We start from the raw sequence: 17,110 nt of genomic DNA, 5'->3' as shown, positions 1-17,110 counted from the left end.
AAGGAGAACAAGGAAGGAGCATTCACCCCTATCCAGAGCCCTCTTCATATCATCTACCAAGGCGACCAAGGCTGTTTCTGTCCCATGCCCAAGCCTGAAGCCCGACTGAAATGGGTTTTCTTCATTATGTGGAAACCTAGAAGCTTCCATTCTTTGTTGATCTATTAAGTTGCAATCTTAGGAGATCCATGTGGTTCCTTTTCTCAGCTGGAGCCATGTCACACTCCGTCCATTCCATGTGCTTGGAAAGCTAAGAATAGTATGGCAGGAGTTCATGTGACCCTGTGTTGTGACTGCAGTGTAATAACACCTTAGTATCTCTCAGCTTGAAGGCATCATTCTACGTCTCTTTCAAGCCAAGTTTTCACCTTCCAGCAACTGTGATCAGCCTGATCTTGCCAAGATATTTTTTCGCCTCTTGCTTTCCCCCCTCTTCAGTTGAGACTGTAACATATACTATAGGCCCAGACTTATATGAAGCTATGTTGAAAGGGGATATGGCTGTCACTCAGTTTCTAGGCTTCATCTGTGCTCTGTCACGATAAGAAGTCAGTCAGGTTTCAGCCTACAGTTTCCACAAGGACACGCAGCACGGTGTGTAGTAGAGCATTGAACCTGGGCCATGATGCTCAGTGGGTGACCTTGGGCAAGTCACTGACTCTCAGACTAGCCTAGCTCACCAGATGATTTAGGAAGATGCACTGAGGCAGCTGCGCATGCACTGCTCCTTGGCGGAAGATGGGGTGCAAATGTAATAAATGCACTGAAAATGCTTGAAAGGCCACAAGGGATTGTAGTGTCATTCTGCCAGCCTAATGCTAGTGATACAGTATCATAGTTTCAAATGCCAAATATGGATCAGACAGATGTTTGGTCTGGTTAATGACAGAGGGTCATGGCTGCCTCTGTCACCTCTACAGCTATTGTGAATTCTGTTTTTTCATCTGGGGTGATCTTGGACCAGGATGTCTCCGTCACTGTTCTTGATAACTTGGCGTGTTTGCTATATATTGTTACAGGTCTCAGAAGTATTGTATTTTCTTATTCTGGATTTCACTTATTAAGGCAAACTGATGATGACGATAAAGAAATATAGTGTTCCATGTTGCTTCAGGTGATGTAGATTCTGCTTGTTCTTTTCCTCAGCATCTGGACACCTCCTTTTAGAAAACAAATGGTAGAACTGACACTTGAGGTTGATTATTGCTTTGCTGGCTTGGTGTGTACTTGGGCCCTGCTTAGGCATTTGCATTGCTCATATTTGGCTAATGTTGTGATAAATTTGTTGGCCTTTAACAGGCCATAGTAACTCTTTGTTGCTTTTGGCACAACAGATTAAAACAGCTGTCTGTCTATAAAGTGCCCTTTAAGACCAGTATAAGAAACGATGTTTAACACATGCCCAGAAGTCAGAACTTCATGTATTTTGGGAATGAGGGAGAGACAATCTAAGATTGTCTCTTTTCCCCAGAGTATATTGCGCTAGCAAAAGGGCATAGCATCTACGTCATCTAGTTCTTTACAGTCTTTTGATTTCTTTTCTAGGGAGCACCCCATCTTCTTCATGTTTGTTCAACTTGCCATCATTTCCATCTTCAAGTCCTACCCAACCGTTGGAGATATTGCCCTCTATATGGCCTTCCTTCCACTCTGGAGCCACCTGTATCAATGTAAGTTTTTTCTGATTGTTCTTTTTTTCCTGCCAGTTATAACCCAGTAATTCTCAATCCAGAACTTCACAGCCCATTGCTAACAGGTCCCAGACAGCTTTATTTTCTTGCAAGGATCCTTCTTTAGCATTCCCATGATAGATAATTACTGAGAATCCAGAATTTTGTTTGCTAATATTTCCATTGTGGGGATGCTGCAGCAAGGTACTTGCCTTGAAAATGAAAGCAGGAAAACTGGGGAGTGCCTAGCAGGTTGCCAGATTATTGGTATGCTAAATTTGTTAACAGTATTTGGGACTCAGCCATTTTGTAGTCCTCAGTATCTGAGAGCTCTCAAAATAGAGACAGTGCCCAATCTGCTCCCAGTAGGTGGTTCCTTCACATTTCTTAGTATGTCTGAATAAAGTATATATGGCAACTAGTTGTACATTTAATCAAATTTAAAATACTGATAGCTTGCCCAGCAGAACTGACATGTTCTCTAATCTGTCTTCAAATGGTTTTGTCTGAGGCTGATCTGTGTGTAAAAATTTTCAGAGGAGAATGTCTGGCTTATGGGCCTGCCACATTGGCCTCCCCAAACATGGTTCATGGGTCCTTCTTAATTGGGCCCTAGGGCCTAATGATGTAGCACTGTACCTGCATAACTTGGGAGAAGCTGCTTTGGATGAGCCAGTTTATATGCCTAGAGCAGAGCTTTCCAAACTTTTCATGTTGGTGACACACTTTTTAGACATGCATCATTTCGTGACATGGTAATTCAGTTTTACTAGCAAACCGGAGGTTAAACTAACCAATTATAAGAGATACGGACACATACATAAATTGTAATAACGAAATGTATGGGGATAGAACATATCTCATGAAAACGTTTCATTTATATTTTTAAAAATATATGATTTGTAAGATAATAACATACATTGTTGTCATTTATGAGTAACAGTATGTAAATATGTACAAGAAAATGTGAAAAATAAACAAAATTAACTAAAGTATTTACAATACATATTAGGACACATAGGCCCAGGTAGGAGCTCAGCTGCAAAAACACATGAAGTAGAGAAGCAAAAGTCCAACAAAAATGGTGTAAATATATATGTAAATATATACATATTGCTGTAAATATTTACAATGCCTATGTCCAGAGTCCAGTTCCAGCACTCTCCAGTGGTACACTGCCGGTGGGTGGTTAATCCACAATTACAGCAGAGTAAAAATAAAAATAAATGGCAGAAATCAAATTATAAGTGCCACGTGGTGGGTGGCTTGCTGTTTGCCACATTGGGTTTGGGAGGGTGGCCTCCCTTCAGCCAGCAGCAGGTGGCTTGACTGGGTGACAGCCTGCAGCTGCGCTCGCCCGGGTGATTGGGAGCACGCTGATTCCGAGGCTTCTGGCCTCCACTGAGCTCCGTTCCGACTGGCCAAGATGGCGGACGGCCCACTTGGTGCAGTCCCAGGCGGCATTTCCACCCGCGCGCTACTCTGGCCTGGCTGCGCAGGAGCGCGGTGTAGAAGTCCGCGAAGGGTGCACTTGAAATCTCGCAGGGCTGGTGGCCGCTGCCACTTCTCCATGCCAGCGTCAGCCAAGCTCTGCTCCCAGGGCGGCGCCTCCCCTCCCCTCTCTTCGCCCCGTGCCTCTACCTTCCTGTACTGCTCCAACACTGCCAATCACATGCGTCCTACGCCAAGATGCCACATGATCCTAAAGCAGCTAATGTTAAAGCAGCTAAGCCTTAGCTGCTTTAACATTAGCCGCTTTAGGAAGTTCCAGGGGAGGGACCAAGGGAAGCAAATGCGAGTAAGGGAGCTCCGCAGTGCCCTTCCGCACAATTTTCTGCATTTCGCGCGACACAGCTACACACTGCCGCCAACACACTAATGTGTCGCGGCACACAGTTTGGAAAGCTCTGGCCTAGAGAAATGGTAAAAGAAGACGTGCAAGTGACTCAGGAAACCCAGATGACTTTCAAGCTCACCAGTCTTAATGGAGAAGGCCTGTGAATCTTATTCCACCTGAAAGCAGAGGTTGAAAAAGAAAAGGTGGCCTCTTCTTTCACTGTTTCTTTTAACACATGAATCAGCTCTCTGAGTGTTACCATCTAGAAATGGAGTGTAGAACAAACAACCCATGTCACAAAGGATGCCTATGTGTTTAGTAAACTGCTGCCTGTTTTTGTCCAACTCAAAAATATATGGTTAGGGCGCAATCCTATGCGTGTTTAGAAAGAAAAAAAGGCCTACAACTCCCAGCAAGCCATGCTGGCTGTGGGATGCTGGGGGTTGTAGGCCCTTTTTCTGTCTGAAGATGCATAGGATTGCAACCTTGATGTGTGTAAAATTGCCTTTCCTTGTAGGACAGTGAGCATGAAGTGGTATTAAAATTAGTAGGGCACAATCTAGCCAAAGTTCGAAGCCCTGTTGGTTTCAATAGAAGTGAACTAAGTACATGCTTAACTCTGCCACTGAAATAATTGGGATTTAAAAGTGTTTACTTTGGGCTTCCCAAATTGGACTGGAATGTGTTTTGTTACATTTAGAGGTCTAGCATTTAACCATCATAATGGCTATTCAGCTGTAACTCTTGCATTTAGTACATGCTGTTGTTTGGCCTCTGTGTGTGCAAACTGAGAATAAATCATACTTCTAGATGACTTCAATTGCCTGCTGTGATGAAGTTTACAAAGGGTAGTGATCCAGCAGCCTTACACTGCAGGAAACGTTTGTTTTTTCTTCCTTGAGTGACTTGCTTGGAGGCAGCTTTTGAAATCCAAATCAGCCAGCTTTGCCTGACTGTGTTTTGAATTGTGTTGACCCATTTCACATTAGTTCACTCGTGAGTTCAGCCTGTTTGGGTTGTAGCAAGCATAATCCTGTTGTGTGAGAGAGAAGGGACGTGCCTCTTTTAAGATGGTGCTTGCCACCTGCAGTTTTTAATCAGGTCCTGGATTTTGTTATTGTTGATTGTTTAAATTTGCATATATATATATACATGCACACACACACGTGTGCGCACGCGCACACACTCTATATACATACATGTGTGTGTTGCTGTCTGTTTATATGTTTATATGTAAATTGTTTTTCTATTATGTATAGTATTGGGCTGTATAGAAATGAAATATGCAAGAATTCTTAATGCCTGATTAATCAGGGCACTTCTTAAATCAATATTTTTAATTGATCAGTGTTACCAATTAATTGGTTAAACATTGCAGCCTTACCCCCAAAAATGGATACCAACTCTACCCTAGGAGAATGTGATTGTCAGAGGATTAAATGGAGAGGCATGTGGGGAAGAGGTGCCATTATGATCTTTCTAAGACCACTTGTGGGAAATATCACTGTATGTAAATGTTCCATTTTGGAATAGAACTTTTCAAAATTACCTTATTTTAATGGTTTTTACATGTACATTCAAACAAAATTTTGTGGAGCGTTTTCCCTCGAGATCTTCATTTATTATGTTCTTTGGTCTGTTTTCAGCGATGTATCAAATTCCACCCCACATTCAGGAATTAAGTGGAAAGTCTGTTGTTCTGAATTGGTTTTTAAATTGTTTAAGGTTTTCTTGTTTTGCTTTGTATTGAGATGGATCCAGGCTTAGTCATGCTTAGAGAGTGGACCTGTTGAAATTCATGGAACTTGAGTTTGTCATGACTGACTTGTCAAACTGATTTCAGTGGGCCTTCTCTAAACATGACTAGGTCTGAATCCAACCCATAAACTGCTTTTGTTTGTGAATAACCTTGGGGATATTTTTTGTTCCAAGGTGATATATAAATCCTGGAAATAAGTAAGTAAATAAAATGTTACACAAGCAGCAACAAATATTCATTATTTGAATATTCATGTGTTTTTATGACTAGTTCATCTAAAAAGGAAAAGAAAATACCCTGCATGAGCTGCACAAAATATTTCACTGTAGTTGAGAACAGGAAGATTTCAGTCCAAAATTAGCTTTCCCTACCCTTATCCACCAGTTGTATTACTTGTACATTTTGCACCTGCTTAAATCCAAGAAGTGGAAGCGGGGGCTATGAAATTGGGAAATCAGTGCAGAATAAACCTGCCAAAGCTTTCATCCCCTACAGGAATTGCAGTTAATTACTGATTTTAACCAGAGGGATTTCTATAGCAGCTGTCTCTAGAACCACCCTCTAAATTAGTATCTGCCACCATTGTAGCTAATATAGTACAAAGCCAAGGACACATTGGTATATCAGTTAACTAATTTTAATGATGCCTCTGCTTTTTGTTGCAGTCCTACGGAATGTCTTCATCCTTTCCTGTGTACTCATTGTCTGCTCCCTACTCTTCCCGGTTTTATGGCATCTCTGGATTTATGCAGGAAGTGCAAACTCCAATTTTTATTACGCCATCACATTGACATTCAACGTAGGACAGGTTAGTGAAACTAGGTGGTGGGTGAGAGTTAAGTAACCCTCTCAGGTTCCTTGTGACTTAACTGCTGGACTATACTGTGTTGCTGCACAAGCACAAAAACATGTATTCGATTTGGTACTGGACACAGAAATCAACATCCTTAGAATCTCAGCTTTCATTTGTGTTTGCAAAAAATAGGTTGGAGTGTGTCTGTGTGTATAATTGATGAAATCTCCAGAGTCAGATGGGGTTGAATAGGATTTCCGTTGGTAAGCTGCCCTGTGTAGATCCTTGCCCTTCCCCATGACTAGAACAAATTGAATAAATTATGCAAAATAAGAAAAATATAGGCTAATACATTTAGAGTAATCCTATGGAGATAGTCATCAGCCTCCGAACTCAGAGGCTGACTGTCCAATGCAGGGTGGCTAGAGCATGGAGGTGATCTTCGCCTCTGTGCTCCGGCTGCCCTGCATTTTTGGCTGGACAGGCGGAGAGCTTCGGGGGGGGGGGGGGCGGCGCATAAGAAGCTGCATAACACAGCTTTTGCGGTCTCCACTCCCCGCCCTGGGACCACCCTCTTTTTGCCATCTCTGCACTCCATTTCCAAGCATGGAGGTGTAGCCAGTGCAGAGAGAACCGCGCTGGCTATTAGGGGGCAGGGGAGGGCCGCGGAGCATGGTTCCTGGTAACTATAGTCAGAGCTCTGAACTCAGTTCCCAGAAACCAAGAAATGCTATGGCCTTCTAGACCATGTCTAGTGGTCATAGGAGTGTTCCCTCAGTTTGTAGAAGTTATTCAGGTTACAGAATCTAGCTTTTCTTGGTGCAGAGTTTTTTTTAATGCTCCATGCACACAGTCTTGCCTAGCTAGTATCCACTGTGGAAGTGGGATATGGCAACATGTGTCCATCTGGTGCATTTTGGATTGGATTTTTTATCTCTCTTTTGGCCCCAGTTCTGTATGGCAAATATACTTGCTTGAAGAATTGAGAACAAAAATGAGCAACTGTCTTCTTATAAAAATGAGAATGGTTCTTCTCATAAAAGAAAATCAGGCTCATCTTATCTGAACAGTATTCTCCCCAAAACCTGCTTTGAAGGTCAGAACAACAGCTGGTTTCTGTCATAGGTGGATTTTCCTCTCTGCTGCACCAGCTTTCTAGACCTGTCAGCTCTCATCTGGCTTGGCATACATCATTATGCAGCAACTCCCTTTCCCATTGCTCCACTGTTGCTAAATAGCAAATCGTAAGAAATGGAAGGTGGTCCTGCAGCCGTCTTGCGATCGCTGCAAATCACTGGCTTAGCAGTAAAGCTCGTTGTGTTGGGGCGTGCCGTTTCATAAAATCAGTATTTCTTTTGCATTAAGTAGATTTTGCTCTGGACCAGTTGCACTGAAGTGGACAGGGAGATGGGAATTATAGCTGTGGCTGTGGGCCTGGCATAAGTTGTGCACCTTTGCTGCATGTAACCTAGTTATAGGAAGGGTCAACCTTGTTTTCATAGAATCATAGGGTTGGAAGGGGCCTACAGGATCATCGTGTCCAACCCCCTGCTCAGTGCAGGAAGCCTGATTCCCAGGCGGTCTCCCATCCAAGTACTAACCAGGGCTGACCCTGCTTAGCTTCCGAGATCCGACGAGATTGGGCGCATCCAGCCCTTTGCTCAGCTTTGTTTTTTGTTCCCCTTATGCTGAGTACTTCAAGGCAATAATCCCAAACTCTAGTGGAAATCTTGGCTTTTAGACTAGGTCCTCTGTGCATAGTTACTCCATCTGTCTACTTTAATTGTGTTTAATTGAGCACATGAAGCGACTCCTCTCTTGAAATTTCCTCCTCACGTCTATTTACACCCTGTAGCAACAAGAATTAAACATCTCCTTGTTATTGTCCTCCTGTTAGTTTCAAAATAATTTCTTGCGAATCACTTTGATTTGAGTTTTCTCCCAAAAGGCATTGAATTCTCCTTTTAATGTTAACAAAATTATATAATTCTTTTGTCAGTCTCTGGAATTGGCATGTTTCACATTGTGTCATAAAGGAAGCTATGCTTTGAGACTGCCATCAAGTACTGAGTGCAGCCCTGAAAACCAAAAAGGTCTCCCACCCCTGATTTACATAATAAGAATTGATGTGATTGTTCTGTACAAAGGTGGAAAAGATGGCCATATTCTGACCATCAGGATCTCTGCTTAATAAGCTGAGATATGCACAACCATCAGGCACCTGCACACAACCACATTGCTCCTCCCTTAGCACAACAGTTAACCATAGCTTCCTGTTAATGACCAAACTATGATTGATGGCTTCCAAGCCAGGTTACAGAAGCCAACTTTAAACCATAGTTTCATATTCTGGTTTGTTTGGAAGCCATTAACCATAGTTTCTCGGTTCAGATGTATTGGGAAGCTATGGTTAACTGGAGTTCCTGGTTTGTTTCACCGCTGAAGGAGTGAAGCATTCAGGTGCCTGACATTAAGCCACAGTCTTGTTCATCCAAACATGGCCACCAGTTACAAGGTTACGGCTTTGAGAAACCTCAGTTTCATAGCTGATCTTGGAAAGCTATAGGCCCTTGGATACTTATCAAAATTGCACCTTGAAAGTTATGGATTAATTACAGAAACAACTGTTTTCTGCAGACATTAACAGAAACATAAATTCACAGATACTATGTAGATACTTTTATCAATTGGGTCCTCTTCTTGTTACTGAATTTAATTTAATTGACCTGCGTACTGTGTGCATGAACATGGACAAAGCCAATATTACTACATGTGTGGGACTTAATATGTGATATCTCTGTCCTTTAGAATTGCTAACTTTAAAAGAAAAAAACAATATAGTTCCCACATTTCTAAATTGGCTATGAAATATGCTTAAGAATGACAATATTTGCAAAGCCTAATGATGAATTTAGTGTTAGTTTGTTGCTGTCGAATCGCACTCCCTTCCTTTTCCTGGCATCATGCCCCCCCTTCCCTTCACCACACCACACCCCTTCTTGTGTCATGCCCGCCTTCCCCTTCATATCACCGCACCGCATCCCTGTACAAGCCACCTCCTGGGACACCCCTCCCCAATGCCTGGCTCTGAGGAAGGACCCCTCAGAGCCAGGCATTTCAACCCGGCTGTCTGTCTGAAGAGCCACACTGGCTGCTTCCTTGGCTGACATGGCTCTCCAGAGAACCTGCCTTCTGACTCACACTGAGAGCATTCTCAGAGTGCACCAGAGGACAGGTCACTGAGAGCAGCCATCCATCCCCTGTTTCACTCTGAGGACCTCAGGGTGGGTGACTGCTCCAGAGAGCCTCACCAGCCACTCTCTCAGTATGACAAATGACATGGCAGGAAAGTGGGACCGTTGGGGCTCTCCAGATTACCTGCTAGTGTCGCTGAGTGGGCGGCTGCTCCAGAGAGACCCGCCAGCCCTGCTCTCCCACTGTGGCAAATGCCATGGTGGCTGAACTCTTTGGAGCATCTGCCAGAGACAGTGGTGGTGGGCTCTTCTAGTGGGTGGCGGGGGGGGGGAGTGGCACAATTTGCCACTCCTTCTGCTCCCTTGCTTAAGCTGGGGACTTCACCTTGCTTTATGGGAGAGTTGGCCCTGCCTGAGTGTAAGACATCCTGGGAAAATATCTTGGATTTGACTCACAAATCGGGCTTTGCACCAGGGAAAAGTGGGGCTACATCTTTCAGATTTGGTGAAGGACCGTAGCTCTGTGGTAGAGCACATATTATGCTTGCAGAAGGTTCCAGGCTCAATCCCTGGTATCTCTAGGTAGCGTGTCTGAAACCCTGGGAAGCCACTGCTAGTCAGTCAATGTAGAGTATGCTGAAGTAGATGGACCTGTGTTCTGACTTGGTGTAAGGGAGCTTCCTATGACATTCCCTTGAGGGCTAGCAGTTTTCTTAATAAATTAAAGTAGAAATGCTTTGGAGCAAGAGGGGGCTGGGAAGGAGCCTGCAGACTGAATGGACATGCTGAGTGCTCCTTAATTTTGTTTGCAAGGCCTACAGTTTGTTCTTGCTGCTATTCTGCATCTTCACCAGCAGGCTGGTCACGTCTGTGCTTGCTCAGAAAGAAATTCTGCTGAGTTCATGGGGCGGGGGGATATACTCCTAGGAAAGTGTGCGCTGGAGTTTCATTTCTTCACTTTGTCCAGTATTTTCTAAGGGATTAGAAGTTATATAGGCATCATCCTGTTCAAGTTCAGAGTAGGGAAATATTGAGACAACAGCAGTGTTGCATGACATTTCCTGCCTCTTACATGTGATGAAAGCCCATGAGTCGAGCAGCATTGCTTGCAGGCTGCCCTGTGTAGCTGGCTGGATATTTTCCTTTTTTACCCTTTTCCTGTGATTGCTTCTTGCCCTATAGGTAGAAAATCTGTCGTGTTGTATTGTCAGCAGAAGAGTCTTCATAGTGTTTTCCCCATAAAGTTCCTTATCCTTGCCTGCACCAGCATTGCTCGATCCTTGACACCAAACCAGACCATTCAGTTCTGTGATCTCACATCTATTCTCAGTACAGTACAGCTCTGGTAAAGCCCAAAGGAGAAATTTTCAGTCAGAATGTGCAGTACCTTGCATATAAGAGGGTAACCAGTTTGTGACATCACCTAGAAAACCTGTTTTCTGTGGAACCAATAGCAGCCTAGTTCTCCTGTGTCTTTGACTGTACCACTTAGAATGTAGATGGGGGTTTACACAGTGTAATGTTGTCCCATGAAAAAGATACCCTACTGCATAGGAAACTACATGACAGAGAGAATGCTGAATGAAAACCCTTTTCTCTGGCATGCTAATTGTTTACGTACATTAATATTTATTTTGGTATGAAGGGGTATTTGATTATGCAAGTCTTTACCTGCAGTCTGAAGTGGTACAATCCATGCTAGTTTATCACCTCATGTGCTATGCATGTGAACTAGGCCAGAGTGTTGGGTTTTGAAATTCCATTCCCATTCAGAGTCATCTAAGGTTTTACGTGGCGTTGTTTGGTTGATGCCTGCTTTAGCTCTCTGGTGTATGGCCGTAGCTTGTCCCTCAGTGTTCGGGAATGTACATCGCCTCTTCATCCTTTGAGTGTAACCATGGCAAACGTGCATTACTGCATAAAGTGTGAAGTGGCTGTGAGCTGGATTTATTTAGCTCTTAAAATTCCATTAAGAACTGCACAAAGAATCAAAATGGAGTGACCTCTGCTACAGTTACTTACAACCTATTAGACAGTGCACAAAAGGAGTAAAGGAGAATGGAGGAAACAGAATTGTATGCAAAGTCGAATGTCCAGTAGGACAATTTTACAAATGACAAGGTGGGATTGGTCACTGAATCTGTTCAGTGGGGCAGGAGCCCAATGGCGCTTAGTCCCAGCCAGACCAATGGAAGGAGAGGGCCTTGTTCGTGCTCTCTCTCTCTCACACACACATGCACCCCCCCACACACACACACTCATCCTCACTCACTTTTTTGTAGTTGCAAGGTGAAATATTGATTGAGTCTGCTCAGAAACCAGGGTTTCCCACACCCAAACTAATACTTTCTTTCCGCTACACCAAGATGAATAAGACACAGACATAAAAAATGAACTGGAATATTAAAAAGGAAATATGGAAGCACTAGAGGAAGGAATAAGGGATTTTTTTTTAATGGAAGAGATTGAAAAGGCAAAGGGTGAAATGGAAATAGAATGGGTGAGGGGACAATGTATTATTTACACCGTAAATGATTCATTGTCCCCTCACCTATCCTCTTTTTAAATTTTATACTACAATCCTATGCATGTGTATTTAGAGGTAAGTCCCACTGAGTTCAATCAGGCTTACTCCCAAGTAAGTGAGAATAGGATTAGAGCTCTAGCCACCTGAGATGAAGTGAAGTTTGGGTTATACTGCTGCAAATCAGGAATAATGCACATCTCCTTGTCATCCTTTGAGTTGAACCATGCAATGGAATGCACCTGCAAATGGTGAAGGGAGTGAAGCTACTCTCTTCACCATAGCCATTGCAGTGAGTTTGGGCTTGTGACATTATACTTAATGCTTGTGACATTATACTTAATGCTTGTGACATACTGAGGTTTGGGGAGACGAAAGAAACAACTCTTTATTTTTGGTCTCTATTTACAACATGCAGTAGCAACAGAGTTCTTGACTTTTCTGATGATTATTTTTATGACTATTACTTTAGCTCCTAGTGTATAGATTTTCCAACATGCTTTGTCCTAAAAATGGTTAATTGTTAGGTCCCGCTGACATGTATTTGTGTGAGTTGGTAGTTTCCTTTGGTCTTCTTCATGCATGCGCGTGATATATGTGCTGGGTTCATGGATATTAATTATAGGAAGAAGAATTGGGTCAAGTACAAAGCCCTAGGGCTTGATTTCAACCCACTGGAAGCCATTCAAACATGGGCTACCCTGTTGGAGAAATATAAGGTGCCTGTACTCTGCATGCAAATAAATGTGAACACACAAGTGCCTTCCCCCTGCCACTTCAGAGTGCTATTCACGTTCAGCTTTCTTTTGCTGGGTGTGCACAGTAGCTCCTAACTATGGCAAAAAGATTTAGTGAACAGGAGCTGGGATAAACTATTGCCATATATATCATACTAGAATATGTCAGCTGTATACCTATAAGGTCTATCTTTAGGCCCTGCAGCCTCACACAGTGAGATTTAACAACATTTTTATTCACTGTTCCCAATACTTTACACACTTCAATTTGTGTCAAAATGCTGTGTCACTGAGTTCTTAAAAGAAAACAAAGAAGCATTTAGGAAGGATTGAATGCCTGTTCGTGGTGCTTCTGAAGTCATTCATCTTTCTAAGAAACTAAGAAGCTTCTTTGCTTCTAAACAAAGGGCACTGAGAATGAAGAGTTGCCTGCAGCAGGAGAAGGGGAGGCTCAGTTCTAGGCTTCAAATCAGTTTCTGTCTTCATTTCTGTGTGACACCTAAACATTCCCCTCCTGCCAGTTCCTGTCATTGTGGTTCCACCTTGACCGTCCCCCTGCTTTATTTCCACCCCCCCACCCCGGGCCTCAAATATGCAGAAGGGCACACCTTATTTCTGTGTGTAAGCGTCATACACTGTTCTGAGAACCAGGAGTACGTAACACTGATCTTACTCCAGAATTATCCATGTTCAGTTAAGTCACAATGGAGTATGGCAAGAGTTCTTGACTCTGCTTTCTACAAAACTGAGCCATACTCGTTATGGGGGACAAAGACACGCTCAGAAGCAAAACAGATTCAAATGGGGCAGCCATGTTAGTCTGTGGTATGAAAACGAAAGAGTCTGTGGCACCTTAAAGGCTAACAGTGCTTTGTTACTAAGGCATGAGCTTTTGTGGGCTAAACCCACTTCGTCAGATACAGGAAGCAAAACAGTAAGATTTACACATACAGTCCAGGTTGGTGGTATTTTACAGAGGAGACTATGTTCTTCCTCCTTCCTCATTCTGTCTCAGATTTGAGCTGCATAATCAGCCAAATCATTGGGTGTAGCTCTTGGTGGACTGCCCATTCATATGTCTGAGTGTTCCCCCTGTATGAAGAATGCCCTGCACACAGAAAATGGGCAGGGAGAAAGTTCATATAACCACCACCTTCATCCACTTCATGCATCTGATAATAATACTCAGCACGCGTATAGCATTTTAGAGTGTTCAGAGCATTTTATGTCTCAGTTGCCCTTACAACAGCCTTGTAATCAGGCCCAACATCAGCACAGGGAATCCTCAAGAAGCCACTGGTACCATAGTGCCCTGGCACTGACACCTGCTCCCGCCTTTGGTTTGTTCTCCCTCTGGCAGTGGCGGCTGGCTATGAGCCACTGCCATTATACATTGCCTACAATGCTACATTGGGACTTTGTGCCCACAGCCACCACCAGTGAGTTTGTTGGGGAGGGCCTGCTGATGTCAGAGGGGACCCACCCAGGGCCAACTTGTTGCGGGGGGGGGGGGGGGCGTGCACAAACCCAGAGCTGGCCCAGCCTGTAATGTAGGTCAGTATTATTACTCCCATATTGCAGATGGAGGGTTGAGGAGGGCCTAGTGAATCCATTGCAGAGATAAGATGTGAACTTGGGACTTCCTGATTGATAACTGAGTAGTCTGTTAAATATACGGCTAGTTCTAGATCCCCTGGACACCTTTCTTGATGCCCAGTAAGGTGTCCTACCCCTCCCAGTTTTCTTACCAGCAGCTGTGAAATAGGTTTCGGTTGGTGCTGAAAACTGTCCAGTGCTGAAAACTGTCCGTTCAAAGGAGCTGTTTAAGGTGCTGGGGCTCAACCCCCACCTCCGCCTTGTACTCAGTCTTTTGAGCAAGTTACTAGTCCTTTGCCATGCCTCCCAAAGCAGACATTTTGTGGTGGTGCCCACAAAAGTTTCTCAAATTGCCAAATGTGCCCACAACCCAAAATGTTTGCCTACCCCTTCTTTGGGTGAAGCAGGCACTTTCCTTTGGAAGCTCATGTTCCCTTTAATCAGGTAGGCTGCAGTCCTCTGGACACTTACCTAGGAAGATTAAGCTTCGTTGGTCACAGTGGGATCTACTTTCAAGTAAACATATGTAGGTTTGTACTGCATGTCTCTAATTGGTTCATACAGTATTATATAAATATTTGATGCTGGGTTTTGTGAGCTCCCGCGGTAGCCCCTGTGTAGATTGAGCATTTCAGGCTAAAACATATAAAATAAGATAGCATAACATTATTTTATCTGACTTCTGCAGCACACTAACATGGCCATTTTAAAGGAATTGGTTTAATTATTATTATTATTCTTTATCACACCTTGTTCGTGGTGATGTTGCTCATGGCTTAAAACCCTTACTGATTTGTGGGTTGGTTTGTGTTTGTAACAGTTCAGTAAATAGGAACCACAGACTTCGGCTGTGTTTGGTAATTTCTAATCATGTGCTAAAGTGCAACATGTGAGCAGTCTCTTGATCTGGAAATGTAGCCATTTTGTTTTGAAGGAATTGGTGTCACTCTTGCTTGTGTTTGTCCTTTTTCTCTCCTACAGATCTTGCTCATCTCAGATTATTTCTACGCCTTTCTGCAGAGGGAGTACTACCTCACTCATGGAATCTACTTAATAAGAAAAGACAGGACAGACCCCATGCTGGTTCTCAAATAAAACTGGCATCTGACATCACTTGGGGAACAGACTTCTTTGGGCAACATACATGGGTGGGTGGGTCTGGTGTTTGGGACAATGCCTTTTTGTATATGGAGAAAGGGCTGCAGTTTGTCTGGGAATAGCCTAATTAATGCTGGTTCAGAGTTTGGTGCAAAGAGCATGTGAACAGATTGAGGAGTCTGCCTTGTGGCCCGTTGCCCCATTTGAAGCTTCTCCCTCCAACCATCTTGCTGCTATGAACCCCAGTCATCAGTTCCAGGTGATACATCAGGACTTGGTGAAATACATTTAGACTGAAACCAACGAGGGCTCTAGCACCCAGAGAGAGACAAGGCCAATGGTGATGGTAATTTCTGGGAAAGCTGCTGGGAATTTTTCCCTTTCAGGAAAGGGATAGCTTCAATAAGCATTTATTTGGCTCCTCAGGCTGCCCTGCTTCCACTGCGTGGATGGGCGGCTCACCTGCCTGATGTACAGGGGATCCTGGAAAAATGGGCAGCCACTCTTATATTCTTGGACATTATTTCTCCTTGCACTGATGCTGGAAATTGGAAGGCCCCCGAATGTTTTATGTACAGTTCTGTGCTCTAGAGAAATGGTAGATTCGGTATGATCCTTCAAAGTGGAACTGCTGACAGAACCAGCTTGGGAGACATGAGAAGTTAAGTTCTGAATTCTTAGGTATAAAAGGCAGAGGACAGTTGGGAGGAATTGTCAGGATGGAACTGGCTCACTTTTCTTTAAGGGGAGAGAATGTTCATCCTTATGGAAGTGTAACTGTGTCCTTTTGTGTGTGGTTTGAGAGAAGATAAATGAAAATGAGCATAAGAGAGAGGATCCAGGTGGGATGCATACGGACCAGAGGTGTGTGTGGGGGGGCACGCAATCCAGCTTAAGCTAGGTAGGGAAATTCCTCCAGCTTCCACCCATCCTTTTATTTTGGGAGCTTAGCATGTGTTCTCAGACCTCTGAGATTTTGTGACAAAGGCCAGAAAGTACAGAAGCTTGAGCATCTCTCCAAATGGGAGCACCGTTTTTCCATATGGCTGGCCTCACAATTGTTATAGCATTACAAATTCTACCCAAAGTGTTACTCTTCAGTAGAAGCAGTAAAATGTGCCTGTATTAGAAAAGTGGCTATGCAAAAATGGCTGTCCCATCCCACCCGCTTACAATGCTGCGTGTGCAGTCAGATCTCCCTTCAGTAACCAAGGTAGTGATATTTTTGTTTGTTTGCTGATCACTGCTATTTTTAACTCCTCTAACTCAACACAACTACAGCTGGTGTCTTCCTCTGTCTTTTACTTTACCAACAAAGTGGTTTTCTCACAGAGGAGTCAAACGGGACCCATCCAAACTCCCAAAGCCCCAAAGAGGCCCAGTTACAAAGCACACCACCCTTTTATCTGTAAGCAGAAGAGATTAGATTTGGACCTGCTGAATTTACAATTAAATGTGTCCTCTGCCATTTTTTTATTTTTATTTTTTGCAAAGCCACTCGGCAGGGCGTAGCTTCCTTTCTCTTATAAATTGATTTCTTATTAAGGAATTTTTAAAAAGGGATTTAAAAAAATAAAAATCTCACCTTATTGAACTATAAGTAGTGATTTGTCTGGAAGTACTACACAACTGGGTGGTTTTTACCTTGGCAGGGCTTCCAGCAGCGTAGAACCCTTAATTCAAGGAATTGTATAAAGAATGCTGCACTTGAAACATTAGTCTGAAGGGCTACTGGAGGGAGGGCTTCCTCTCAGCTGGAATGTATGTTGGAGGAGCAGGGTACCGCGGAGAGTGTAACTCTAGCTGTATTTGGACAATGCAATGTGCATAGAAAAGGAGCAGAATCATGGCAGCAAGCTCCAACGTAGCATGCATTCATTCACTGTACCATCTGTTAGGACT

At 43.5% G+C, this 17,110-nt stretch overlaps 1 protein-coding gene across 3 annotated transcripts in view; it reads left to right on the top strand.

Moving 5' to 3' along the window:
* Nucleotides 1–16,806, top strand: part of PIGU (phosphatidylinositol glycan anchor biosynthesis class U) — a 42,948-nt gene extending 26,142 nt beyond the window's left edge. For 2 of the 3 annotated variants that reach the window (XM_084853885.1, XM_084853886.1), the window contains exons 9-11: nt 1,546–1,670; nt 5,932–6,074; nt 15,092–16,805. In XM_084853885.1, the coding sequence (XP_084710011.1) occupies nt 1,546–1,670; nt 5,932–6,074; nt 15,092–15,205 (382 nt within the window). In that variant the 3' untranslated portion in view covers nt 15,206–16,805. Of the gene's footprint in view, nt 1–1,545; nt 1,671–5,931; nt 6,075–15,091 lie in introns of all 3 variants that reach the window. The other variant, XM_084853883.1, reaches the window with a different exon arrangement.
* The last annotated feature ends 304 nt before the right edge of the window (nt 16,807–17,110 follow it).

Source organism: Heloderma suspectum, chromosome 4 (genome assembly GCF_057233095.1).
Source record: "Heloderma suspectum isolate Gila_16-S chromosome 4, 16-S_ref, whole genome shotgun sequence".
Classification (NCBI taxonomy): domain Eukaryota; kingdom Metazoa; phylum Chordata; class Lepidosauria; order Squamata; family Helodermatidae; genus Heloderma; species Heloderma suspectum.
The sequence above is the reverse complement of the archived record's forward strand: the minus strand, read 5'-3'. Positions and strand labels throughout refer to the sequence as shown.